The following is a 27,807-nucleotide window of genomic DNA, read 5'->3' as shown; positions in this document are numbered from 1 at the left end:
TGTTTCCAGTCCTTATCTGTACCAGTGTACATGCTCTGGTCTAGCCGGATTTGTAAGGTAGAATTGGGGTCATGATAGTGGGAGGGGAGGAAGCATTTAGGAACTAGAGGAAAGTTGTCTGTTTCATCGTTGCTGCATCTCACCCTGACTGGCTTGTCTTTTCCTTGCGACCCTTCTGTGAGGGGCACACTTAAAAATTAATAATAAAGATGATGCAGGGTTGGACCCAGGTGGCCCCACTGGGTACTTTTCTCAGGCTCGTTGCTCCAAAGCAGGTGTGGCCAGCGGGCGTGTGCCTGGGCCCTGTGGCGGTCACATGTGTCCGCATCAGCGTGGGCCGCTGTCCCGAGCGGGTGTGGTTGTGTCTGCTGACGTCACAGCTTATTTAGGCACAGTGTAGGGTGACTGGGGCTCCAACCCCGGCCCTAGCTGCCCTCTCGGCCACTTTGTAGCTTGAGTCCCTTGCTTGTCAGGGTAGGGGTGGGGGAGGGGGCTGCACCCCACCCCCAGTGGGGCAGGAAAGAAGCAGAAAGAGCCCGGCTGGTTGGACTTCTGAACTGTGGCGGCTTCCCTGCAGGGACTTACTCTCAGGCCTAGATTTCAGGGCACAGCTCCTATCCCAGTTCTGAACCCCAACCTGACCCCCACCCCAGGTCCTGGGTAGAGAAGGGCTTCCTGGGGCGATGGATCCTGAGGGCCTGAGAGATGAGGGACAGGAGGACTGGCCCTGGGAATGGATAGATCTCTAGACTCACAAGTCAAACTCTTCCTGGTCCCGTCTTCCCTCCCCTCTGCCTTAGCGCCGAAGCTCAAGAACATGGAGGTTCTGTGCCGCACTGGAAAGACGGGGTAGACCCAGACAGAATAAAAAATGCAGTGAAAGTGCTTCAGAAACCGTAAAGCCCTGACACACACACACACACACACACACACGCCCCAGAGTCTGTCCTTTGTACTCCCTCCAGAGCTCCCTGCTCTGCTCCCCCTGTTGCTCTGCTGCACACCCTTAGTGTTTTACCTCGGTGTCGCAGGGTCAGACAGCGCTAAACCCCACATAGGGCCATGGGTCAGCACGGACGTCGTGTCTCATAGTGGGATCAGCCATAGGGTCCACTCTGTGCATTGGCTGTTTAGAGCGGAGATATCGTCCTCCAGGCCTGGTGGGCCAGGATGTGCTCCACTCTCTCTTCCTCCCCCTTCATTTGCTCCCGTGTGCTCTGATCAGACAAGTCTCTCTCCCTGAGCTGCAGCTTCAGTGCTTTCCTCTGAAGTGAATTCTTCTGGGGGGAGAGGCACTTGTCCACGTAGCTGGTATGGGGGCCGAGCCCTCGGGCCCCTCCACTGGCTCCCCTCTCCATGCCGGCTGGCTGCATTCGCATCCCGGAACACCGGGTTTCAGTCTGGTCCCTTTTCCCCTCCCAATTTTCTGGTCTGGCAGCAGGAGTTCTGACGGGCGAGTCTTAACTAGCGGACATTTTCAACCATCCCTCTCTAACGTTCTTTTTTTTAATTGTTAATTTTCTTGGGGGCACTTACAAATCGTACGACAATCCATCATTCGATTGTATTAAGGACACTTGTACACATGTTGCTATCAATGTTTCCAAAACATTTTCTTTCTGCTTGAGCCCTTGGTATCAGCTCCTCCTTTTTCCCCTGCTCCCCACCTCCCGCCCTCGTGAACCCTTGATCAATGATATATTATGGTTGTTATTTCATGTCTTACACGCTGCCCTTTGTCTCCCTTCATCCACAGTTCTGTTATCCGCCCCCCTGGGGGTGGGCTGTGTATTTGTGCTGGGTCCCCCTTTTAACTTTCCAGAGTCCTTTAGATGAAACTCCAGGTTCCTTTTCCATTCAGCAATGAAGACACATTTTGTTTCACGACAGCGGTTGCGTCTGTCAACGTAGCACCATTCTGCCGGTTCCCCCCTGGGTTCTCCCCTTCCACTAGTCCTTCTTACCTGGGGCCCCTCCCCACTTCCCACTGGCCTGTCTTCTGACTTCTGTTTGGGACCAGTGCTGCCCTGTTGGTCTCCCGCTCCATGGAGTCTCCAGGGTATCTGCCTAGGGTGCATCCTGGGAACCAGGCTCCATGACCAGGCCTGGGTATATAGTGCCTCGATTCTCCCACCCTTGGGGGGGAATATTATATGAACGCCATTTGTCAGCTAGCAATGAGTGGTATAGTAACAAAGCAGAAAGAGGAAGTAGGGAGCAGAAGTCGGAATCGCAATGTTGGATGCAAGTACAGTATGATCAGGTGAGACTTTTGAACTGAGGGAGTATGGGGGCTCTCTGAGGGAACAGCATTCTGGCCAGAGGAACTTGGGGTGGCAGGAGGTCAGGTTCACCCGAGGAACAAGGAGGGCAAGGAGGTCAGTACAGCAAGGGGCCGAGCTGCCAAAGATGCGATTAGAGAGGTAAAGAGGGAGGTCGATGGTGCAGGGGGTTGGGCCGTTGGATCGTACCCCGAGTGAGATGAGAACCCACTGGGGGTTGATTTCCTCCCTCAGTTTTTGTTTTGTTCTTTTAACTTTTTATTTTTCAGATGATTTCCAACTTTCATCAAGGTTTCAAAACTAGAACACTCCAACGCATGGAATTGTTTACATTTACCTCCACCTGCTTGATCATTTCTCCACAAGTATTATGAAGACAGAAAATATTTGTTTTCTGAACCATTGGAGGATCCTTTGGAAACGCTAACCCCTCTCGTTCCTAATTAGTCAGGGTATGTTTCCTAAGAACGAAGACATGGGTCACGTAACGGTACACTATTGCTCAATGATCAAAACCAGGAAATAAGATGAATATGCTTCTCATTGCTGGTGAGCGAGTGAAACAGTGTAGCTGTGTGGGTAATAGTTGACTGTTTTCAAAGAGTTAAACATAGAATTGCTATATGACCCAGCACGTTGACTCCCAGGTGTGTAAACACCTGGGAGACTTGAACACAAGATCTCAAACAGGTGCTTTGACAGCAGTGTTTTTTGCAGAAGACCAAATGCAGAACAGCCTACGTGTCCATCAACAGACGAACGGATCAACCGGGGATGGTCCAGAGGAATTTAATTCAGCCGTCAAGAGAAATGATGTTCCGCCACATGGATGCACTTTGAAAATACACTGTTGAGTGAAAAAAGTCAGCCCCAAACCAAAAAGCGAACTTGCTGCCATCAACCGTAGAAGACAGTAGAACTGCCCCTTTGGGGGTTTCTGAGGCTATGAGTCTTTACAGGAGAGCCTCAGTCTTTCTCCATTGGCGAAGCTGGTGGGTTTGAACTGCTGACCTTGTGGTTAGCTGCCCCATGTATAACCTATGACATCAGACCAAAGAAAGCCTCAAAACCAAACTCATTGCCATGGAGCCAACGCCGACACATAGTGACCCCACAGGGCAGGGTAGAGCTGCCCCTGTGCTGGGTCTTTCTCCCACTGGGCAGAAACTTTCCAACACATGCCCATTCCCCACCAGAGTTCCCAGACCATCCAACCAGAGGGACCCACTTAGATGAACTATCTGGAGCGGGCACATACATGCGCAGAGACCAAGTGGATGAGTGATTGCCATTGACCGAGGTGGGAGGAAATGGTGAGCTAGTAGTGCTTACCAGCGGCCTCAACCTGTGGGTCGTGACCCCTTTGGGAGTCGAATGACCCTTTCACGGGGGTCGCCCGATTCATCACAGTAGCAAAATAACAGTTATTAGTAGCAACGAAAGAAAATAATGTTATGGTTGGGGGTCACCACCACATGAACTGTACGAAAGGGTCGCGGCACTAGGAAGGTTGAGAACCGCTGGGAGGGTACGAAGTGCCTAGTGGTAGAAGACTTGGAAATAAATAGGAATGATGCTTGTGCAGCCAACTTTAAGTCACTGATTTTTGTTTGTTTGTTTTGTTTTGTTTATTGTTTTGTTTTTTTAATTTTTTTTAAGTCGCTGATTTATTCAAGTAAAAATGGCTACAATAAAAACAGAGAGAAAGGGTGGGGAGGGAGGGGGAAAATGAGCTGATTTAAGGGGCTCAAGTAGAAAGAAAATGTTTTTAAAAAGATAACATGTACAGATGTGTTTGACACAATGGATATATGTATGGATTGTATAAAAGCTCTAAGAGCCCCCAATTAAAAAAAAAACACCTTAAATTTTAATGATTAAAATGAGCATTTTTGTTGTGTATATTTTAACACCATCCTTTAATTCACAGTCCATATTTAACATTTCCTTGATTATTACAATGATGCCTTTATTATCATTTTATTAGGGGCTCATACAACTCTTATCACAATCCATACATACATCAATTGTGTAAAGCACATTTGTACATTCATTGCCCTCATCATTCTCAAAACATTTCCTCTCCACTTAAGCCGCTGTGAGCCAAGCCCCGCTTCAAGGGAAGTGTTGTTCCTGAATATGTAAGAACAGGGCTTTACTTTCTGCTGCAGCAAAATGTCCCGAGATCATCTTGTAATCCCCCAGCCCCAGCTCTGAAATGAGTCTTTTGCTTCCAGGAACCCTAGTGACCTTTAGTAGAGAGTGGTAGTTAGCCACCAAGCGCTGGGTGCTTTACTACTAACCTCTTTCAATGGAAAGAACTAGGAAACACACACACACTCACACACATTGACAGTAGAGGTTTGAATCCATCCAGTGGTTCCCATGAAGACATCTGGAAAATTCATGAGACAGTTCTACTCTGTCACGTGGTGAATGAATGAGTCAAAAATGGACTTGACAGTACCCAACAGCATACACATTTAAAAACCACGAATTTGTGTCTGTACTCCATTAGGAGATTTTGAACACTGGACTGACAGACCTCTGTTTTAAAAGGATGATTCTCCCCCATGTATTAAGAGTAGGCTATAAGGGAACAAGATTAAAAGCAAGGGAATAATTTAGGGGCCAGTGCAATAATCTAGGTGAGACAGGTGGCTTGAACCAAGGTCTGGTTGTGAAAGCAAAGTTTTGCTTTTTTAAATCATTTTATTGGGGGCTCATACAACTCTTATCACAATCCATCCATTGAGTCAAGCACATTTGTACTTTCGTTGCCCTCACCATTCTCAAAACATTTGCTCTCCACTTCAGCCGCTGGGAAAGCAAAGTTTTGACAAATATACACCTTCATAACGCTTCATCTTGTCCGTAAAACGGGAAGCACAGGAAGGCGAATGGATTCAAGAGGAACAATGTAACGATTGCCAAGCAGGACTCAGGGACCCCGAGTTTGGCGGGGGTAAGAATTAATTAAAAAAAGAAAGAAAGCTTGCAGGACACCCTGTGTAAACGCCCGCGAGAGGGCGCTCGCGGGCCAGGCCCGGGAGACTCGGAATATTTGGATCCCTGAGAGCGTCTTAATAAAGACGGGAGGTTCTCCAAGGAAAGACAGGACGAGGAAAAAAGCGTTCTCGTCCCTCGCCTCCCTCAAGGAGGTGAGATCCCTTCCCAAAAGTACGGACGCTGTGAGCAGGATTCGAACCTGCGCGGGGAGACCCCATTGGATTTCGAGTCCAACGCCTTAACCACTCGGCCATCACAGCCGCGTGCGGCCTTGGCCCCGCGCAACTATAGCTGCCTATCAATGTGCCCGCCCCCCGCCGGCCACGCCCTCCGCCGGCCACGCCCCCGCGGCCCCGACCGCTGTGCGCGTGCGCCTCACTCAGGCGGCGCCCCGCACGTTGCCGGACCCCAGCGAGCAGTCTCCGCAAGCGCCCAACAAAACGAGCAAGAACCCGGACCTAGGAGACCATACCGTGGGCAGACGAAGGGATGCCCACCTCACGACACTGCCTCGCCTTCCAAGAACCCTTTTAAAAGTGCACCGGAGCGGAAGACGATAGAGGGATTGATTTAGTAAGAAGAAGAATCTTAGGCGCGATAGATAGAATGCATCTACCGGAGTGGACATATGTTCTCTCTGCAGCAATAATATACCACGCTCAAGGGACTCAGGCACCGCTGGGATTCGAACCCAGGATCTCCTGTTTACTAGACAGGCGCTTTAACCAGCTAAGCCACGGCGCCGACGTAATAGGGTGCGTGTCTAGCGATAGATCAGCTAGTTGTTGATGGGCGCCGCTAAAACACCGCTGAGTTGTTTGAGGCAGGTTCCCCTTTGCCAATCCAACACTGACGGAGCCCACCTGCTCTGCTTTTCCCTCTGCACCTTGGTGGTCAACTCGGTTAGAGCAGGTGCGCTATCCCTCGTTCCTTGGACGCCAAGGCTGGCCGGTGGAGCCCCCTCGTGTGACAGTGAAGCACAACCCCTGTACTGCATCAGCACTCCCCGGGACAAAGGGCCCACCCTCCTGGCCCAAGGTTGGAGCTCACAGAAACCCTTGACAAGTTGGTTTTCCTAGCTCCTTGAAAGGGCAATCCCGGCTGTGTAAATGTTTGATGGGAGAGTAGGTTTGAGTGAGGCGACGGATCTATCTATCGAGCAGGTCGGCCAAGGCCCTCCAGCTGAGGAGGGCGTGGTAAGAGGCCTGGGACCATCAGGACATGGAATTGCCCACGCTCAGCAAACACTTCCTTCCCAGTCCCCTTCACCCAAGCCCCAAACTTTATTCCACAGAGTCGGGTTTGCTTGTTTGCTCTTTATATTAAAAAATAACAGACACAATATCAAAAACACAAATGCCATTGGTAGAGGGTACAGCTGCGAACACATGGGTCCCATCTGAGGGCAGCACCAGGGACTCCATGGTCCACCAACCTACCCCCAACCCTGGAGCAGCTAGGGGTCCAGACCCCTCGGTCCTGCTGGGGCCAGACCCTTGTCCCCTGGCTTCTGAGGAGGAGATGAGAGAGGGCCATCTCCCCCAATAAATAGGGTAGCCCCAACCCTCAAGACCGGGGCTTGGGCTCAGCTGGGATTTGGAAGGTCCACTTCAGCAGCTTTCAGCAACTGTGTCCTGGAGAGGGGCCTCCTCACCAGCGGAAGGGGGGTGAGGCTCTTCTGGCTGGGCTGAGCTCCGCAGTCTGTTCCCCATGAGGCCTGGGCTGGTGACGGGGGTCCAGCCCCCAACAGCAGGAAAAGCTAGGGCTCTTTCCTGTGCTGGTTGGTCCAGCCACAGGAGCTCTCAGAGCGGGCCATGGAGAACCAGAGTTCCTAAGAACTTTGGGTCTCTAGAGTGGCCCCCAAATGGAATCTAGCTGGTGCCATTTTCTGGGGCAGGTAAGGCTCGAATGGATGGGCTCTCACCTTGTTCTTCTTCCTCCATGGCCAAGTCCTGAGAGCTTGAGACCCTGGCCCCAGTCTCACTTCGCCCCTCTCCCTCGCCCCCTCTGCCCTCACTGCCGCCGCCACCACCCTCGCCTCCGCCTTCTTCCATGGGCTCCAGCCCCAGTGCATCCAGCTCGGCAAAGAGTGTGTCATTCGGGTGGCCGGGGTCTTGGGTGCTGCTCCCGCAGTCCACGCAAGCCTTATGGAGGGAGAGAGGGGACAGGCGTCAGGAAGGCTCCTCACCAGGTCCCAGCTTCACCTCCCTTCCAAGTTGTTCCCAAAACATACTCCCAAGAAATACAAGTCCACAGAATGGCACCTCAGCAACAGGACCATGGGATCCACTAAGACTAGACACTGCTTTGTACCCTGACCCCAGAGCACCCTGGGAAGAGTCACAATGAGCGCAGGCAGGGCGTGGTGAAGTCCTGCCAGCACCAGTAGGGGGTGACCGCTACAGTGAGCAGCAGCAAGCTTAGTGGAAGGTGTACCCTTCAGAATGAATGACCCACGGGCCCCAGGGGGTGTGTCCTCAGCCCACACGCCTTCAGCTTGAGTTCAATGATCTTGTCTCCCTCCTGGCCCTGGCTTTCTCCCTCACCGTCACATCGAGGGCACGAGGCAGCTGGCCCTTCCGGACCCAGGAGTGCACAGCCCCTAGCTCCCTCCGCTGGTCCTCCGAGAAGCGTGGCTGCTGCTTCTGCATGGCCCGGAGCCGCTCTCGGTCCTGCTTCAGCACCGAGGCCATGTCCCTGCCCAGGGAAGAGGTGCAGGGGACAGAGGTTAGGAGCCAGAGCTGCGATCGGGACCCAGCAGACTGGCATTCTCGAGCCAGCCCCCAGGTCAGCTGGGAGGTGAGGGTGTGCTGTGCCCACCCCTCAGAGGGAGCCTCTGAAGCTCCTCACCTGGAGGGCACTTGGTAGGTCATCATGACCCGCTGATCAGCATTGGCCATGAGCAGCCAGATGGGATCCTGGAGCACGTACTTCATGACCTGGTCGCCGGGCTCAGCCCTGGCCCGGGCCATCCCGGCCTCAGCCTCAGAGGAGTCAATGCTGCCGAAATACTGGCTAGTGTGGCTGCTCTGACTGCTGCCTGTGCGGGGTCAGGAGAAGGCATGCCATGCACAGAGTCAGGAGGGCCCGCCCCAGAGTCCTGGAAGGCCTCCCCCTCAGTGTGCTCAGCCAAGGCGGCATTGAGCCCCTCAACTCTCAGTCTGCTGGGCCTGCCTGGGTAAGCGGGACTCACGAGTGACGCTGGCCGAGATGCTGCCTCCCTCGTGAGAGCCCGAGCCAGACCCAGAGCCTGAACCCGAGTCCAAGGAGCCTGAGGCGGCGGAGCCCGTGCCTGATCGGGAGTCTTCTTGCAGCAGGAGCTCCAGCAGGTCGCTGGAGCCGGACATGGCATCCTGATTAGAGGACGCAGGCACCTCCACCTGGGGGGAGGTGACAGGAAGAGATTAAGGGATCGACCCCCAGGCTTCTCATCAACTGTTTCCACTGGGGCTGGGCCACCCAACCCAAGTGGTCCCTGTACCCCAGAGCCCACAACCATGTGAAAAAGCTGGAGCTGGAGAGGGGCAGGGGCAGGGCACGAGAGCCTTCCTTCCCAAGTGGCGGAAGGGCTCTCAGAAGTTAGCAGGGTGTCCTTGCCACCTGTCAAACCGATAGGACGGTCCCCCCTTCGCAGGGATGGCAGCTGATGTCTGCCAAGTGTGGCCCAGCTGGCGGCTCCCAGTCTGGAGACTGAACTAGCAGCTTGGGCGGAGGGTGGGGGACGGGCAGGTACAAGAACTGAAGGGGCAAGGGGTTAGAGTGGTCCCGGGGTGGGAGGCAGTTAGAGGGCAGCATGGGGGGAGAGGGTGCAGTGCTCACCAGCCTGGCCTCTGGCTCCAAAGCTGCCTCATTGGGAGGGGGGGGCCCAGTACTGCTCCCAGAGGGCCCTGCCCCAGCACACCCCTCAATGTGGGGGGGCTCTTCAAGCTGCAGCAAGTTTAGCTGGAGCGGGGAGCTGCATCTTGAGTTGAATAGCGGGGACTCCGGAGGGTGGGGAGGGCTGGAGGGCAGTGGGGGCAGGGATGGAGAAGGGGAGGGGGAGGCAGGGGTGGGTGGCCCCTCCGCAGAGGTCTGGGTTACCCCATAGGGACAGCTGGAGGGAGTGGGGAGCATATAATTAGGGAGCACCAAGGCCACCACTGGGGTCACTAGGGAACCAGGGAAAGCGGCCGGGGGCACAGATGTGGCGGCAGGGGCCAGAGGCTGAGGGCCACCTGTGGGGGGAAATACTGAGAGGGGGTAGGGCTGGACCACAGCGGAGAAGGGGGTGGGAGTTGGTGGGGGTGGCCAGGGGGCACAGGGTGGTGCAGGTGGGGGATGCGAGACATAGCAAGGGACTTCAGGCCGGGAGGTCTGGTGGTGACGGGAGCGCTTGGCTTTGGATCGGCAGTGGTGTCGGCGGCCGGGGGGTGCAGGGCCGTGGTGGCAGCCTGTGGGGAGAGACTAGGGTTAGTGACGACCCCCTCACTGCCCTGACCCTTGACCAGGGAAGGGGCAGGCAAAAGCCCCACAGACGGTTTCGCCTCTCAGGCCACACAGGCTGGAGAGAGCTCGGGGAAGTGGGGGGAACCTTCAGGGAAGAATCACATGAGGCAGGGACAGGGGGTTTATTGAGAAAGGCAGGTTACATGAGCGGGCGTGGGGCTGTGTGGGAAACAGGCACACTGGTGGGTGGGAGCGGTCAGGGCGAGTCCGAGGACGAACAGGCAGCTGGCTCCGGTCCCTCCACCACAGTCCAACTGGTGCGGCTGCCTTCTGCCCGCCGAGGAGGGGCTCTGCCTAGCTCTTGAGGAGCGGAGCCAAGAGGCGGGCGAGAGGCAGAGGGGCGGAAAAGCCGGGTCCATCGGCCCTGGGGGCCACAGGGAGCGGCCCCAGGCCGCTCTGCCTGCCTTTCGCCCAGAGCCTAAGCAGTGCTCTTGAGCAGCAGCTGGGTCTTAAGTGGGTGCGCTGTCTGCCCTTCAGCTTAAGAGCTGGAGCAGAAACCTCCGCCTGCCTGTCTCCGTGTCAGCCCCTCTGGGCTGCTGCCCTAGAAGCCCAGCCTAGTGGGGAGAGGCTATAGCCAGGGACCAGGTGAGGAAATGCCTCCCTCCAGAGCCCCCCACCCCCACCCCTACGCCCCACCACCACCCCCCGGCATCCTGACACTGGTTCAGGGAAGCCCTGGGGAGCTACCTCGCTCGCTGGGAGCTGGTGGTGCTACGGAGGAGCCGTGGGGCACACGCAGCCGGCCACGGTCCCGGAAGCGGCTGAGGAAAGCCCACTCCTCCTTCTGCGTGTGCATTGACAGCACTGCCTTGGTCAGGCCCACGGGGCGGTAGGCATCTGGGGCTGGGTCGGGGGCTACCGAGGGGCTGGGGGCCAGGCCCGACTGGTCCTCCATCATAAGGATATCTGCGGAAGAGAAGGGGAGGGACAGGTCACTCAGGGGTCAACGCTTCTACACCAAACCCTTCCTGCCCCAGACCCTGGCCCTGAGCACCGAGTTCATTTCTTGGCCGCCCCCTGGCCAAGGGCTAGCCCTCGGTCCTTTCCTCCAAGCAAAGCTGTCTCAGGAAGAGCTAAGTGATGATCCTCGAGCCCCCTCTAGTGGTGGTGACCCTATCAGGCGGTCCCCTGGTATGGCACCTCCCTTCCCGCTGGAAGGGTGAAGTCAATACCCAAAGGCCTTCCAGGGCATTCGACTTCCCTTCAAAATCCCTGTGGCCAGCAGCTTGAGAGGCTGCAGTCCCCCCACCTGCATTCTGTTTAAGCTGATGGCAGCGGTACAGGAAGCGGGATGGATACAGGGTAGGGCAGAGAAGCAAAGGATGGGTGGGGGTGGAGGGCAAGACCCAGCCCCAAGCTTAGATGGCGGCCTCCTCTCTTCAAGAGGGGCTGGAGGGAGATGGAACAGCAGCTGGAGGGGGCTCTGGCTGAGGGACTGAGAAGGCCCGGGCACTGCCCCCCTTACTCCATGCCCATACCCGACTCCGGGGGCTTCTTGTCTCCCACATGGACGATGGTAGAGCTGAAGCTACACTGACTGGTGACAGACACCACGCTGTCCGCCTTATTGGCCAGGGCGAGCGGGCTCAGGGGGCCTCCCGCCACTGGGGTGGCCCCCTCCCCAGACAACACTGCCGCCGCCGCCGATGGACCTGTGCAGAGAGACGGCGCCGGTCACCGCCCCATAGCCAAAGGAAAGACGGGGAAGGGCTGGGGGGTGGGCGAGATCGGGAGGCTGGGGAGGGGGGCAGGGTAGAGCACAGTGGGGACCCCAAAAGCCAAAGTGTGCAAACACTAGGTCCCCTGGCCAGGGTGGGGCGGGGGGACAGGGCACACCTGGGTCATTACCTTTCTTGGCCCCCACGGGGGTGGGCCCTGTCCTCTGCTTGTCATCGTCAGAGGCAGAGGAGGTGCAGGAGGAGGACGAGGCACACTTGCGCTTGGTTGTGCTGGGGATGTTGCAGCTCTCCAGGTACCTGGAGGTGCACCAGACTGGCATGAGGGCAGGGCCTGGGGCGGGGATCTGAGGGCAGGGTCTGGGGTAAGCCGGGCACCAGGCTGGCCTTACCGAAGGATGCTGTCCAGGCAGTTCATCTGCTGGTAAGAGCAGGTGGGGGCAGCTTTCTTCTCAGCCTCCTCAGGGGCCAAGTCGAGCAGGGCATGGATGGGGGCAGCTGCCACCTGCTGCTCTGGGTCTGGGGGCTGACAGGGAAGGGCCTTGACCTTGAAGGTGCCTGTAGCTGGGCAAAGCGAGGAAAGTTGAATGACCTGGGTGAAGGTCAGACCTCACTCCTCACCCCTTGGGAAGGACGTCTCACCAACTCACCCGGGAGGCGGGGCCGGGGGGGCCGGGCCCGAGACTCGATGAAAAGCTGCTGCCCCTGGTGCTTCACTAGATGCACGTCCTTACAGATCTGCTGGAAGGTCACCTGCGGGGACAGAGGCAACAGGAAGCATCGGGAGGTCTGGCCATGAAGCAGGGCCAAGGAGGAAGCACCTGTGAGGGGCATGGGGCCACAAAGGGGCGGACAAAGGAGAGAAAGGCAGGCAGGAATGGGATAGGGGGATGGAGGGATGGTCGAGTGAAAGGGTGAGCTCAGAGAGCTTCACTCACCGGGGCAGGAGGCCTGGGCTCCTCAGCATCCCCGTTGCTGTCGCTGGAGGAGCCAGGGCTGAGGAGAGGGCCTGGGGAAGTCACAGGACCGACTGCACTGAGCCCAGTGGGGCTGAGGCTATGCACAGGCTGAGGCAGAGGGAGGGCGGGGGTTTAGAACGCTGCGGCCTTGCTCTGTGGCCTGCCTCTGCCCGGCTCTCTCTGCTCAGCCCTCACCTGCAACAACAGCCGATGGATCTGCTCCGAGAGCTCCTGGATGTCAGGGTCCAGAGACAGAGCGGGGCTGGGCGCCGGCGGTGTGAACACGTCCTCGTTGAGGGGTGCCCTGTGAGGTGAGGCATGTGAGACCAGCTCTACCCCCGCCCCCAGAGGGAACCCCCTCCGCCCACAGGGCCAGGTTGGCAGGGAGGCCCAGCTCACTTACGTGCGTACTTTGTGACGACCCAACACAAAGGCCACCTTGCGACTCCAAGGGTGCACGAAGCCGGCCCAGCTGGTGTCCATGGTGACGTACTCCCCGTTACGGGCACAGAAGCGAATCGGGGAGTGGTCAAAGGGCTGGCCCGCCAACTGGAGGACTGGTGGGAGTGGGAAGTGAGGTGGGGGGTGAGTAGGTGGGAGAAGTGGGTGTGGGGGGATGCCACCCACAAGAGCTCCTAGACACCCCCACGAAGGCAGCCACTCCGAAGGCCCAGGGCCAGCGGCAAAGGGGAGCGGGGGAGGAGCTCACTCTTCTTGTGGATGGCCAGCATGAGCGGCCGGTCCTCGGGATGGAGGAACAGCAGCACAGGAGCCCCGAGGAGGTCCTGGGGAAGGTAGCCCAGCAGGGGGGCAGCCCTGAAAGGAAAGAGGGTGTCAGAGGAGGGATCATCCTTGGCTAAGGCCCCGCTCTCCCCCCAGGGCCTGCCCTCACCTCTCGTCCACATCCTGGAAGAGGCAGCTGGGGGTGTGGCGGGTGGTGAAAATCCTTTTCTCAGGAGGGATGCGGGGGGCTGAGGCACGGAGCAGGTGACAGTTAGGGAAGGTCCAGAATGGTGCCCCGCTCTAGCCTTTGCACTGCCCCATGCCAGGCTGACTGGCAATGCCCTCCACCCCCAGCCCACAGCCAGAAGCCACATACTGCTAGGTGGCAAACCAGGGGTCGAAGCAGGAGCCAACCAAAACACTCTGCGCGGCGCTTACCCAACTGCACATCTAAGGGGGCTCCAACCGCCCCCCACACACACACAAAATGCTCTCTTCGGTCCCCAAATTCCAAGGCTTAGGGCCTGCTTCCCAGACCTAGCTCCTTCCCAACTTCCTCACAGCTTAGAGGAGGATCCCTTACCCCTCGCCCCCACCAGGCCGGCCCTGGGCCCACCACACCCAACACCCACCTTCGTAACCTGAGTGGATACGCTCTGCAATGAGCAGACAGCAGGGCTGTGCAGGGGCCCCGTCTGAGACCCGGACCTTGGTCACATACGGAGTGAGACGAAATGGCTGGTACCGAGGTCCTGGGTCCCGGTCAGGACCGCCACTGACAAGGGAGACCGAGGGATCAGGGACTTTCAATGGGGAACTTGGCCCCCCACCCCCAGTCCCAGGGTCAGAGCCCACTGAGGAGCCAAAGGAAATGGGGAGCAGGGGGCTTGCTCTCACCTACCTGATACGACAGAAGACAGACTTCTCCTGTGTGAAATCCTTGAGGCCTGAACCTGGACAGACCAAGAGGGTGATGAGCACAGCCCCCTCTCCCTCCCCAGGCTGAGAGGAGCCAGGCAAGGGCGAGCCTAGACCCCAGGCTTCTCACAGCCGCTTTGCTTCCTGGGACGGCTCCTCCCTTCTGCCTCAGGGCCCCAGCACTCACCTGCTGAGGCCCCAGTGCCCCAGGTGGGCAGGCGAGAGGGAGCCGTGGAACCATAGAAGACACCCACATCCTGGGGTGCCAGGAGCTCCGAGAAACGGGCACCCCGGAACACATCCTGCTTGCAACGCAGCAGGACACCTGCCTGCTCCGAAATGTAGACAATGCGGCCCGTCAGGAAGGAGACTGCCACCGAGAAGGTGTCCTGGGTGGGAAGTGGAGAGCAAGAGTAGGTTTAGGAGGCAGGGCGGGGGCGGGGGCAGACAGGAATAGGGCGGGGGTCGCTGCTGACCTGGTTACGCAGCGTGTACTCAGACGTGATGTGCTCCAGTTCCTCCAGTGTGTACGTGGACATGTCCATGGCACACAGCTCGCCCTCCTCTAAGCTCCACTGCTGGTAGTACTCCTGGTTGGCTGTGGAGGGCCACATCCAGTGAGAAGCCCCGCCACCAGCCCAGCCCCTCACCTGGCCACTGCCCTCACAGAAGCACCACTCACCCTGCACCTGCTTGACGCAGGCCAGCGCGTACTGCAGCGTAGCCAGGGTCCCGGAGCGGCCTTTGCCCCGGTGCTCTGGCGGCAGCCGCACCTTGAGCTCCCGCAGTGCCGTCATGAGTTCCTTCTGGGTCCTCGCCCTGGCTGACTGTTCACTGCTGCAAGGCCCAGTGAATGGCGACACACAGGCATTAGCCCAAGCCCAAGCCCGGCCCAGCACCCTCACCCTCTCCTCACACCCTCGCCACACACACCTGCAGCCACTGGTGGATGGGTTGTCCTGCTCAGAGCTGGCACTCAAGAGGCTGTAGGCGATGGAGCTGCTGGGCGGGGACGGGCTCTGAGAGTTGGTGCTGGAGGAGAAACGAGGGGTCCAATGAGGACTGGCTCCCCGCACACAGCCCGCTCCCGCCCACTCAGCACAGCCCCCCACATACCTCTTGCTGCTTTCAGTGGTCTCCAGCAGGGCGGAGTCCTTGCCATTGCCGGACGAGGAACTATGCGAGCTGCGCTGAGATGCACCCCTGGACTCAGGGCCGTTGGACTCATTGCCGCTGGAGCCATTGCTGTTGGCATCGGTGTCATCCACCAGGCTGGGGCCTGGGCACGGCCGGTGCTGTGGGGGCCCAGGGGAGGGGGACCCTCTGGAACAAAAGGCATCCCCGGGCCTGGGGTCCCCTCCCCTATCAGACCCTTCTGGGGGTCCACTCATGTCCAGGCCATGGGGAGGGCAGGAGGAGAAGAGGGCAGGTGGGGAGGCCACCACGAGCAGACTGGGGGCCAGGAGGCCTGGCTGGGGAGGTGAGGTGGGAAGCCTAGGTCTCTGAGAATGCAGCAATTGGTTCACAGCAGGTACCTGGAGCGGGAGACAGGGCGGCAGATTTGGAGTAAACGATGCTGCTACACTCATGGCACCTTCTCACTGTGCTTGTACCCTCCTTGGCCTGGTCTCCCATTCCTGTTGCCACAAGGAGCCTGGGCAGGGTCTATTTCCCGAGCCCGTAGGTGGGCTGCAGGCGAGAAAGGAACTCCTCTTGGCCTTCTCCCACATCTCCTGCAGGCATGGCTTGGGAACGCGGAGCCTAAGCAGTTACCTAGGGGGTCTACAGTTAGGCGCCCCAGACTGGACCCGTTCCAGCCAACAGCCCTCATCAGGCCCTGGCTCTGCTGCCGTTCTAATGTCGCAGAGCAAAGGGTGAGCAGACCGCTTCCTATATTTAGGCCTCCGAGCTCATTTTACTGGGGGGGGGGGCGGTGCCACCCCCGCTGCACATGCGCGCTGACATTCCCCTGCCCCACCACTCACTTCCGCCGCTGCCGGTCGCCAGGGAAACCGACGTCAGCAGCTGAGCTCAGCGGTTGCCGGAGAGACCACAGGATAGTGGGTGGGGGGAACCTCCCCCATTTCCCGGCGGAAGCGGTAGGGCGACCCCATTCTTACATTGGCAGACGCCCACCCCCAGCATATACCTGGAGGGCCCTAGAGTTCCGGGGAAGCCATCCCTGAGCCCCACGGGCAAAAACAATCGCCACCTCTCCCCCTGGAAAAGCCCAAGCCTGGCTCTCAGTCATTCTGGGACTACACAGCTTTTGCTCGCTGGCCTCTGCCCCGATTGGCTTCCTAACCCCAGACGGACGCCATCCAAGTCACAAGAAATCCATTCCTGAATCCCCTACTTTTGTGACTACCCCCTGGCCTCACTCGTCCCCACGCAGAGGCACCCAGACCTGAGCAAAGGCCGCACAGCACACCCCCACCCCCGCTCCCTGTGCAGCCACACCCCCGCGCCACGGCCAACATCAGGAACCAGCGTAGCGCCGGGAACGGGATGTTCCAGACGGAATTGGGCTGACATCACAGCCGGCGCGGGGCCAGGGACTGGCGGGGGAAGAGGGCGAGCTCCGAGAGCCTGAAGGGGTCCTGCTGTGGGGCAAAGCCCAGGGCCGGATGAGCGACGAGGAAGATTTCCGGGCATGCCCGCAGAGGGTCGGGCGTGGGAACTGGAGGGTTGGGGTCCCGGGGATGGGGGCAGAGGTGGGTCCGGGAGAGTAAAGTTGTAGGAAAGGTAAGCTGGTCAGGACGCTGACTCCCAGTTCGGGGTGGGGAGGAGGTGGGCAAAGACCGAGTAAGCCAGCCCCACGCCGAGACGGGGTCTGACTCCAATGTGGCCAAGGAGATGCCTACCTGGACTCAGGAGCGCCCTCGGGCCGCCTGCCCGCCGCGGGTCCTGCTCACGGCGGAGTGCAAGCTCCGTGGGGCAGGGAGGCGGGTTGCATAATGCCAGGCACTGCCCCCATTGGCCCCCTGCCGGCAGCGCCACAGACCCCGCCCCCGTTTGGCTAGGGATTCCATCCGAGCGCCTGATTGGCTCCGGGCTGCCACTGAGGTCAGGGCTGTGTCACACACACACAGGCGCACGTGGATCTGGGTGCTGGCACCAGGCGGAAGGGCCCCAGACACCGCCCAGCCAATAGGCGCAGGAATAATGGGTGGGGAAGGGAGGAAAGGCAGGTGGCTTCTCTTCAGGGAAAATAGCCCAGTGCTGCTCAAAGAGGGTCTAGTTCCTGAACTGACTAGCCTTGCAGAACAGGGCCCCTGGGTCTTGCCAGGGTGGGGAAGTATTCATACCCCGGGAGGTGGGCATGAGGGGAAGTGGGGCAAGAGGCAGCAACCTGGCTTGGCCTTTCCTGAGTCTCCCCCTCCTAAACCTTGTCATCGTAATGAAGGCGCCCCTTTTGACAAAACAGCTCCTGCCTCCGATACTTCAAGTCCTGCCCCCAACTGGGAGGAGGGCAACTGAAGGGCCGCGTGCTGCCTGGGGGCCAACAGTGAAAGGGCAGTCATAGTAATGGAGCCCATGAAAGGAAACCATCGCAAGAGCTCTGTGGCCAGTCTGAGCAAAGGTCAGACTGCGTAAGGGTAGGCCTTCTTCTCAGGATGTGGCCACCCAGTTAGGGCTGGCCCCCAATTGAGGGGAGGCCAGCTTTCCAAATGATGGGGCACCTGGGAGAAGGCTTTACAGGAAAGGGTGAAATGGGCTGCATATCCCCAGGGCTAAGGGAGAATGCCAAGTGCAGGACTCATGATCAAAACTTACTGCCATTGAGTAGATCCCGACTCAGAGTGACCCCATAGGGAAAGACAGACAGACTGCCCCCATAGGAGTGAAAAACCTCATCTTTCTCCCACGGAGCAGGCAGTGGTTTTGAGCTGCTGACCTTGCTGACCCTAAGTAGCCCATCACATTACCCACTGTGCCACCAGGGCTCAGCTTGCTGTAGCAGAGGCCTACTTGCCTCATCCCTAGTGTCCCCAGCACCTAGGTCGGCTTGGCACATGGTAGGTGAGCATGTTGTCCCTAACAAGGAGATGGGTGAAGGGTGGGGTTTTTTTTTTTTTCATGCGGGGAGCACAACACTGAGACCTAGAAAGGGAACAGGACTTTGACTGGGGTGAGTGAAGGGCCGAGGAGGGCTGCACTTGACCGAGTTCCAAGACTGTGACAAGTAGAGATACCCCTGGTGGTGCAGCAGATCAAGTATTTGGGCAGCTAACCACAACCCTGGCAGTTCAAACCCACCAGGCACTCCACCTTAGTCGGCAGACTCAAGAGCGGGGCTCCCTGCATGTGGGTGGCAAGGGAAGAGGCCCCCAGCTGACATAATCAGCAGTGGGCACCTGCCCCTTACTGTCACGTGGCTTAAGCAGGCCTGACCAATGGTGTTTCCCATGGGGTGGGTCTTAGAGGAGGGGTCAGTAAAAGGCTGGGAGGCAGAGATGTTATAGAATAACCCAGAAAGGAAGAAGCAACAAACACAGCCCACAAAAGGCGGATGAGTTGAAATGCTCACTGTCCTGTCTTTGGAAAGATTCCTGTCCCTTCACATACTGGCTGCTCTCTCTCGACTGTAGTCCCCGGTCCTTGCCACATTTTCAGACCTTTCTCTAGATACCTTCTTTTACTTCCTCTTCAGTTCTCCTCAGGGATCTAGATAAGATCTTTCCCCACGCCTGGCTCGTCCAACACCTCCATATATCTATCTTCTGCTAAGGCAAGAAAGAAAGGGTCAAACGCCCTAGCAGCAGCCCAAAGCCTTGATTGTCCTGCCTCACGGTCCCCACAGTAACCAGGCCCAGCCAGCTGCCGTCAATGGAAGAGGGGCGGGAGACCGTGGTGATGTCAAAGCGGAGGAAGGAGGCGGGGCGCGGCAGCCGGGAATGTGGGGCAGGGAGCCTGGAGCGGCAGCGGTTTGGGAGGCGGCCAGCCAGAGAGGGCGGCGGCCAGCGCACTTAGGAACATCGTGTTCTTTTGGCTGGTGGCCCAGGACATGCACCCGGCCTGGGCGCCTCCCCCAGCCCACAAACAGCCTTCCTGTCCCAAAGCCAGTGATTCCTGGAGAGACGATTAGGAGAGGAAGGGGCTCCTCCCCGCTCCCCTCAACACTCACACTGGCTCATTCTCTGGTTCCTGCAGCTTCGGGCCCTGGCTTCCCTCCGCGCCCAAATTGTACACATCTGCTGGCCGGGGGCCCGAAGGTCAGGGAGGGGAAGTTGTAAACCCAGGTTCCTCGAGAGACCTCGTACCTTAGCTCCTTCCCTGCGGTCCCCAACGGGGCTAGAAGCTCGTGTTACCATGGCAGCCGAGGGGGAGGGGCAGGAAGAAGACGAATGGGTTTAGGATGGGAAATCGAACGGCGGCCGCAGTGGCCCAGCTGAGGGCCTGGGTCCTGGGAGAGGAATGGGAGGTAGAAGGAGGGCACTTGAGCTGCTGCTGGAAGACGAGGAAGAGTGAAGTGGGGAGGGAGATGCGCCGAGGACTTGAGAATGTGCGAATAGTTCCCAGCCACGGCATTCCCATACCTCACCCTGGCACTGTGGCTTTGTCGGAAAGGAGAGTACAGCCAGAGAGCCATCCTTTCAAGCTACAGTTCCTTTCTTTTTTAAAATGACCCAGGCTTCGTGCTAAACACTTTACATTGCTTAATTTAACTCCCTTAGCACCCCCGTTCTCCCGCAGATGACTACAGAAGCTGCCTCCTAAATGCTAGGTTCTCAGACTCCTACCAAAATTAACCTGGAGTTCAAATCTGAGTTCTGAAGGTGGGCACCTGGCTTTTTGCTCTCCAGAAACCTGAGCGATTATCCAACCTCGTCGCTGCACCCCAACACTAGGGGACCTACTGCTCTAAAGTTCAAGTTAATGTCTAGTTGGGTGCCTGGAACAATCCCATTCTCCTCCTCATGCCCCACCTCCACACTCACTTTGCACTCCTCACACCTCTGAAACCACCTCCTGGGTCCCCACGTGCTCACAAAGTCCTTGGGGTCATCCCAGCAGCTAACAGCCTCAATGTTTTCCCTAACACCAAGTCGTTTCACAGTCATTCGCCTGTAGGACCGGACAGAACTGCTCGGTTTCCCGGGCCTGTCACTGCCTAGGGGAATAGACAGACGAAACACCTCGTCGTTTTGAACTACTGACCTTGTGGTTGGCGGCCGAACACGTAGCCACGACGCCACCAGGGTTCCTAGGAACCTCAATTCCTCATTCTCTCACTCCACCCCAGGCCACTTGACCACCACAAACTTGGTGGCTTTTGCCAACGGATACCAGAGCACCCTATAGGTGCCTTCCCACACCCAGGGGGATCAATCAGGTAGACGTGTGCACAAGGCAATCTGCACAGACCCGAGCCCCGTCCCGGCTCTCAGGAGCCCACAGTTGCTCTCCCACCTCTACTCCCAAGGGATCCAATTCCTCGCTTTTACACCTGACAAAAACATGCAGGCACTCGGAGTCACACCATTCTTTCCCAAGTCACCAGGCCCACCCTCTGAGAGCCTGCACCCTACTCGACCAGAACGCCAGCGTCTTTCAGGTGCGTGGGCGCGGCTCCCAACAGCCGCTACGCACTGGTGCGCCCCACCAGCTGCTCGCACGTCGTCTCCGTGCCTCTCGGGGAGCGGGCACCCGAGCTCGCTCCGCGGCGCAAAGGATTCCGAGGCCTCCCCCGGGTGCAGCGATCCCAATAAAAGAGCCCACCCTCTTCCGCCAGAGCGATCGAGTTTGCGACTCCCATGCTCCCAAACCAACAAACGAGCGTTCCCTTCTCAGTGGTCACCCGGCTCTCCTCGCTCCGTGAACACCCCTCGAGACCGAACTCCGCCCCGTGGAAAACACCAGGGCCCACGGCCGCAGGCCCCGTCCCCAGACACTCACCGCTCGACAGCCCCAGAGTGAAGTCCCCTCAGGAAGAACCGCAGCCGCCCAGCACGGGCCCCGCAGCCCCGCCCCGCGGCAGGTCGCCACGCCCCCCGAGCTTATTGGCCTGGGGACGCCGACCCATGCCCCGTGCCGCGTGCGGCCGCCCGGCCCCCGGTCGGCCTCCATTGGCCCCGCAGGCCAGTGTCATCTTCTGATTGGTTCCAACGCCCAAGGACAGTGACTGCTCCACGTGCGGGAAGGACCGCCCCCCAGCGTTCATTGGACGTCTGACCGGAAACCCGGCGCCTCTCCACTTCCGAAGTTACCATTGGCTGCGGAAACAGTCCCCGGACGGGCCTCGATAGGTGATGGAAATGTCAGTCTAGCATTCCAGACTTTCTCATAGGCTGAGGGGTCTCGGGGCTGTAGGGGACACGTGCCGGCGGGCTCACGCGGCAGCTTGTTTACCTAGAAGCTGGGGATTTTCCTTGACGAAACGCTCACCCGGGGCCCTCGTAGTGTGCGCAGGCGCGGAGGCGCGACCAGCGCGCAGGCGCACCGGACAGCGGCAGCAGGGTGGGCGGAAGGCGCGGGCACTAGGGGAAAAGGCGACGTGCAGGGGGACCCCCATCCCACCGTCCGCGCGCTTCCCACCACCACCACCCTGTGCTGGAGCTCCAGCCCAAGGATCCGTAGGGTGCGAGCACTAGGGTGAAGCCGTCTAGAGATCTCAGCACTGCTCGCTTGAAGACGGCAAAGATGATAGCGTCCTTCTGATTAAGCGCTGTCTGTGGGCCGGGTCAGGCGCTTCTCGCAACTCAAAAGCTGCCTTGTTTACTGCCCACTGTCTCACAAATGAAGAAGAGACTGAGATTCCAAGGAGTGACATAATCCGCCCTAAGTAACACGCTAAATCGTGGTGCGATTTGAACCCACACCCGATTCCATAGAGAAGGCGAATTCATAGGACTTACGGAACCCTAAAACCTGGAAGGCATCTAGATGATGACCTCAGAAAGTCCTGAGAGGTGCCTGGCATCTAGTAAGCTCTCAATGAATGCTGGGCGTTTCTTTTGGTGCGAAAACCTTTTCTTTACATTGTATTATAGTGACCGCAAAAAGTGCCCACATACATTTGTCATTTACATGTCCTCCAGGATCATCTGTTATGAATCACAGATTCATCATTTAAGTTGCATCGTATTCTGTTGTGTATCTATCATTGATGGGCAAAGGTTTTCACTGCCTTTGTGCTAGTATGAATAGCTCTACAAGGATAGTGGGTGTACATGTGTACATTTGTGTCAGGCCTCTTAGTTCTCCAGGATATATACCAAGTATTAGGATTTCTGGATCATACGGTATTTCTATATCTAACTTGTCAGGGAAGCACCGTACTATTGTCCACAGTGGTTCACTATTTTACAGTCCCACCAGCAGTGTATGAGGGTCTTACACAAGACAAGGTTTACATGGGAAAAGAAACCATCTTGATGGTAATCAGGAGTGGGAGGGAAAGGGCTAATTACTAACTAGAGCAGAGGCCATCAACCTGTGGGTCTTCATGTCTTTGGGGGTCAAACGACTTTTTCACAGGGGTCGCCCAATTCATAACAGTAGCAAAATGACAGTGATGGAGTCACGAAAATAATTTTAAGAGGAACTGTATATAAGGTTTGCGGCATTAGGAAGGTTGACAGACTTATCCTATGAGGTGGCTTCAAACGTTTATAAAATCCAAACCTGAAGGAGGGCATAGTATCAGAGCTTAACTTGTAAACACTTGGTTTGCAGAAGGCTATGGATGACATGCAAGCCCCCAAATCCATTTGTAAGGTCCCCATGTGGACTTTCTGGTGACTCCCCCTTGACCATATCCTTGCTGTCAGACAGAGGGCATTATTAAGTCAATTACAGCAGATGGAGTTAGGTAAAAAAGGGAATGCTTTTATCAATTGACTTCCTTTTTGACTCATCTTAAAGTTGTTTTAGTTTTTAATTTAAAAAGACAAGTTCATGGAAAAACTGAATTAAAAGATAATGGATTTCTTTCTGTGAGCTTTTTTGAAGCCCTTTCCTATGAACTTGGGTGAAGGAAAGACAGACAAATCCGTGGTGGATGTTATGACTGTGTACCAAGAAAGCACCTGGGCCCCTTTGTTAGGATCTCTGAATCAGAACCTCCAGGGAGGGGCCTTGAAAATCTGAATTTTACAAAGCACCCTGGGGATAGTTCTTAGGCGCTGGCAAGTTTGGGAAAGATCTAGACTTCACAATGCTGGGTTTCTAGAACTCACCGAGCATCTTCTGTCCACTGTTGTTGTGCCTAAGGAATGATGGGGTACCACACTGGATAGGGGTGTCATGGACCTGAAGGCTAAGAGAGTTGGACTTGGGGTCTAGAGTCACTAGTCAGATAACACAGGGCACCGGGGTGGCAGGCCCTGGCCCTCTACAGCCAGCTCCCATGACACGTAAGGGGTGGGGCATCTCCCTAAGCTGATCATTTTAACAAGGGTTTGTTAAACCCTCTGGGAGCCCTGGTAGTGAGATGAGTTAAGCCAGGCCAAGCCAGTTAAACCCACTAGTTAAGCGGTTCTCAACCTGTGGGTCACGACCCCTTTGGGGAGTTGAACGACCCTTTCACAGGGGTCACCCGATTCATCACAGTAGCAAAATGACAGTCATGAAGTAGCAACGAAAATAACTTTATGGTTGGGGGGGTCACCACAACATGAGGAACTGTATTCAAGGGTGGCGGCATTAGGAAGGTTGAGAACCACTGAGCTAGTTGCTCCAAGAGACAGTCTGTTTCCTAAAGATACCGTGTTGGAAATCCTGTGGAGCAGTTAGTTCTATCTGCCCTCTAGTCGTGATGAGCAGAATCGACTGGAATGGAGGGGTATGGTTTGGTGCTGGGTGCTGGCCCGTGGCTAGATACAAATCAGGAACTCATCAAATGAGCTGGTAGACTACTTGAGTGGTCCCAAGAGTGACTGCCGAGCACCTGGGATTAAACTGGGGAAGCATGCTCCAGACAGACAGGGAGCTTCACCAGGATTAGGCAAGCTGCTGTCAGGAACACTTCTTCCCAATTACACACTCCTAGTGCCCCACCCAGTGGCTACTTCAGGAACCACACTTTGCACTGCCCAAGGTCAGGCCTGCGTTCCTGCAAAGCTAAGTCCTTTTTCTCAGTCTTCCAGGTTATAACTGTGGGTCCCAAACCCTTCCCCTGGTTAAGCAAAGATCTTGAGCAGACACCACCTGATTACTCATCACACATTTATTGTACATTTTCACAATCTGGATGCGCCACAGAATTGGGGGCACAGAATGGGGGGAGAGGGGGCAGGGGACACTGGGATAATATGGGGGGTCTAGAACACAGTGCCCCCACCCCCAGCATCTCTCCCTACCGTTTCACACCACAGCTTAGATGTCCCTGCTCCCCCACCACACAGAAAACCTCAAGTGTGTGGGGAAGAAAGAGCGTTTGGGGGGGGGTCCCCTCTAGTGGCAGGTTAAGGGACTGCACCCTCAGACCTTTAGAATTGTGCCATTTAAAAAGACATCTGACTCTTCATCTACCAGTTCACCTACAGAAGGGACCACTCTCTGGACTCTAGGACAGGGGCCCCCATTTTCCAGCCAGTCTCACATACACATTGGCAGTGACTAGTACTCCCACCCTGAATTCAGGGGGGCAGTCAGAGGAACTGGGCAGTGATGGGAGCCATAACCTCCCAGAGGAAAGGTTTTCAGTCCGACCCCCAGCAGGGGTTGGGCTAGAGAGGGTTTCAGGCAGGAATTGGGGGAATTCCCTGCCTTGCCCCATGCCTCCCCAAGGCAGTGATAGCCCCCCCAACACTGGTAGCCACTCCTCCCAAAGAGATCAGATTGTGGCCACACACACCCAATCTCCTGGTGGGAGGAGGAGGCAATCAGGCAGACGGGAGGGAGGGAGACCCCATGGGAATGTCAGTTGAGCACCCCACATGAAAACTGGGGCACAGGAATGTGGGGAGAGACCCCGAGTGGCAGAATTATTGGTCCATCATAACACACTGAACTCCAACACACTTACACACCAGCTGGGGAGTAGGGAGAAGAGGTGGCAGGTGTGGAAAATGGGGACAAGGGAGGTAAACTGGACTAGATGGGTGAGGTGGACAAGGAGGTGGCAATTCTGAGGGACCAGGACAGCCTGGTTCCCCAAAAGCCCAGGCTCCCCACCACCTGCAAGTGATGTCGTGCAAATAAAAGTGTGTCACAAGGACCAATGGGGACTCCTGGGTAAAACAACACAGGTGGTGAGAAGTGAAGAGTGATGGGACAAACAAAAGAAGGAACCCCCAAAGAGATGTCAGTATGCAAATGATATGCTAATCAACATGCTGGAAACTCCCAGAAGACCTGGGATTCTTAGGACCAAGTGGGGCCAGTCTCAGAGCCTCCCACTGAATGCCAAGGAAATGCACCCAGGGAGGCCTGGGCAGGTGATTTTTTATTTGAGGGGAGGGGTGGGCTGGGTTCAGGGTGAGTGGGAGGCCAGGGCAGGAGGGAGGATCAGCCAGGAAGAGGGTCTATTGCATAGCAGATGCAAATGAAGGGACTAGAGGCTGCTCAGGAAGAGAGGGGAAGGCCAGGAGGGGGAGGAGGGGTGGGAACCTCAGGAAGGAGTGTGTTAAGGACAACCGGAAAAAATCTTCTAGTAATAAAACTACAAACAGACCAAATATATATAATATTATATATGTATAAATAACAGCTGGCTATTTACAAAGGGACACACACACACATACACACACACACATACACACATGGACGGACACACACGGATCCAGGGAAGTGGGGGCTGGAAGATATGGCTGAGAGGTGGAGGAGCGGCTGGGGGTGGGGGGGAGTGGCCCCTCTCTGGGCAGGGCAGGCTCCTCAGGGGTTTAAGTGCTGAAGTAAACTGTGGAGAGAGGGAGAGAGGAGGAGGCAGAGGGGGTGTGAATGGGGCACAGAGAGAGAGAGAGAGAGAGAAACAGAGAGAGAAAGCAGTGTGTCAGGCCTGGCCCTGCTCCCCGTCCTCCCCACACCACCACTGGCTGATGTTCTGTCCCCTCTCTGGGCCTCCAGGGTCTCCATCTGTCAGAGCCACAGGGCTGAAGAGGTCAGCTGTGGGGTCCCTGCAACCCAGCAGGCATGGTCCTGGAGCTGCAGACCCTTAGTCCTCTAGGCTGTCAAGTCCACACGTTCTCAGACAGTAGAACGGGTGGCTTCTCATCTCTGGTCTCTTGCTCTCGCTCCATGGTACCCAGCCTGGCTTTCAGACCCAAAGGGTCTTCAGGAGAGCAGTGGGTGTCTACCAGCTCTCCTGTTTCCCAAAACTGCCCAGAGCCAGGCAGAGTGCAAACTATACAGCACCAGGGTTGAGGCTGTCCAATCTAGATCAACCAGGAAGTACTACTGGCAACTATCTATGCTCTCTGCTGACTAATAATAACAAGGTCAACGAACTTCAAAAGCCCAGATTCCACCGGGGGAAACCTCCTGAGAGAAAGGGCCCTGGCCCTCCCCACTCACCGATGATGATGATGAGGATGATAGCGCAAATCACTCCCAAGATGATCATCATCTAGAGACAAAGGTGGAGGGTGCTCAGTAAGACAGACTGCCTTACTGGCTCCCAGGCACCCACTGTCCTCCTGACTGCCCTCCGGCTGGGCCCCAGCCTTACCTTGAGATTTTTCCACCAGTATTTGCGTTTGAGCTTAGCTGCACTTGTTTCAAACTGGGAGGCCCCCGCCTGGAGCGCGTCTGCACGGTCGTCCAGCTCCGAGAGCTTCTGGTCCCGCTCCAGGACTTTGTCCACGTTCACCCTCATGATGTCGACCACCTGAGGGAGGGGCCGAAGAAGGAGGGTGTGTGTGTGGGTGGGTGGGTGTGTGTGTGTGTGGGTGGGTGTGTGCGCGCGCGCTGAGGGCTGCCTCAGGGAGGGCACGACTTATGGCACAGGCACCCCCAATGCGGTCAGGCTAACATGCTACGGGCACACAGAACGTGTCCAGCACACCTGAGGACGGGCACGTAGTAGCACACATCAGGGGCTTGCTAGTAGCTAGACACCCCCACCCCCACCCCAGATAACATAGCAGCAGCCCTTCAATCTATGCAGCCTCAGGGAGCCAGCCCATCACCAGAGCACACCTGCCCCAGGCTGATACAGGTGATTGACAAGCCAGAGCCCTTGCAGGTAACACAATGACAAAGGTGGGCATGGCATGGCATTGTCCCCACACCTGTTTGCTAGCCCCTAGGGCCCTCCCTCCTGGCTTGGACACCCGCATACTCACCTCATCCACCTGGGCCTGGGTCTGCTGCAGTCTCCGGTTACTGGTGAGGTTTGGAGGGGGCGCAGGGGGGCCACCCTCCCCAGCTGGGGCGGCAGGGGGGGCGGTAGCAGCGGTAGCAGACCTGAGAGGCGGGACAGGTTAGGACTCTGGGCCGGGGCACTGGCCACCTCGCCGGGGCTCCGCCCAGCCGCCTGTCCATCCAACCGCTCCTCCCTTCCACCTTCCCAGGAGGGAGGCCACCCGATGGGCGCCCCGGGCTCAGGCGCCTGGCCAGGCCTGGCCGCGGAAGAACTGCGTGACCTTGAGCGAGGCCCCCTCCCCCCTCCGGGCCTCAGTTTCCCTGCCTGTCAAGTGAGGGCGACTTTACAGACGCGGTCCCGGGTGGACGTGAAATGACCGGTGGCCGCGGTGACGAGGCAAGGCGGGGCGGGTGGACACCCGAGTCCACTGCCTCCTGCGGCCACCGTCCGCGGCGGACAGCCCGGGAGGCACGGTGCCCAGGGCGCCCGGCGCAGTCACGGGCGCT

The 27,807-nt window shown here is 57.3% G+C and overlaps 2 protein-coding genes and 2 non-coding genes across 9 annotated transcripts; all 4 read right to left on the bottom strand.

The window, feature by feature from the left end:
* Positions 1-5,469: 5,469 nt before the first annotated feature.
* On the bottom strand, positions 5,470-5,551 carry TRNAS-CGA. Its single transcript has one exon. It is a non-coding gene; the product is annotated as a tRNA-Ser (tRNA).
* Positions 5,552-5,961: 410 nt separating this feature from the next.
* TRNAT-AGU lies at positions 5,962-6,035 on the bottom strand. The gene has a single exon. It is a non-coding gene; the product is annotated as a tRNA-Thr (tRNA).
* Positions 6,036-6,592: 557 nt separating this feature from the next.
* On the bottom strand, positions 6,593-20,999 carry PER1 (period circadian regulator 1). Of its 6 annotated transcripts, none has more exons than XM_045293363.1 (23): positions 20,953-20,999; positions 15,169-15,587; positions 14,986-15,084; positions 14,735-14,889; positions 14,529-14,650; positions 14,240-14,441; positions 14,036-14,087; positions 13,767-13,909; positions 13,304-13,382; positions 13,121-13,227; positions 12,815-12,968; positions 12,607-12,715; positions 12,391-12,519; positions 12,103-12,205; positions 11,845-12,016; positions 11,625-11,752; positions 11,255-11,428; positions 10,464-10,682; positions 9,111-9,721; positions 8,485-8,671; positions 8,142-8,331; positions 7,838-7,988; positions 6,593-7,435 (listed from the first exon to the last, which is right to left on the bottom strand). In XM_045293363.1, exons 2-23 carry the CDS (start codon positions 15,441-15,443, stop codon positions 7,163-7,165), a joined length of 3,834 nt encoding a protein of 1,277 aa, XP_045149298.1. In that variant the 5' UTR covers positions 15,444-15,587; positions 20,953-20,999; the 3' UTR covers positions 6,593-7,162. The 6 variants fall into 6 exon arrangements, with proteins under 6 accessions (XP_045149298.1, XP_045149297.1, XP_045149299.1 ...); XM_045293362.1 differs by lacking the exon at positions 20,953-20,999 and adding an exon at positions 16,917-16,969; XM_045293364.1 differs by lacking the exon at positions 20,953-20,999 and adding an exon at positions 16,038-16,382.
* A 3,206-nt stretch (positions 21,000-24,205) lies between these two features.
* Positions 24,206-27,407, bottom strand: VAMP2 (vesicle associated membrane protein 2; the record flags this gene model as incomplete). The annotated part of the gene is made up of 4 exons (XM_045293514.1): positions 24,206-25,897; positions 26,512-26,563; positions 26,666-26,824; positions 27,282-27,407. Coding segments are annotated over 4 exons (354 nt in total), but the record flags the coding sequence as incomplete, so codon positions are not given.
* Positions 27,408-27,807: the final 400 nt, after the last annotated feature.

Source organism: Echinops telfairi, unplaced genomic scaffold (genome assembly GCF_000313985.2).
Source record: "Echinops telfairi isolate 266 unplaced genomic scaffold, ASM31398v2 ScPeMD7_2010;HRSCAF=2546, whole genome shotgun sequence".
NCBI classification, from domain to species: Eukaryota; Metazoa; Chordata; class Mammalia; order Afrosoricida; family Tenrecidae; genus Echinops; species Echinops telfairi.
This window is presented reverse-complemented; position numbering and strand designations above follow the sequence as displayed.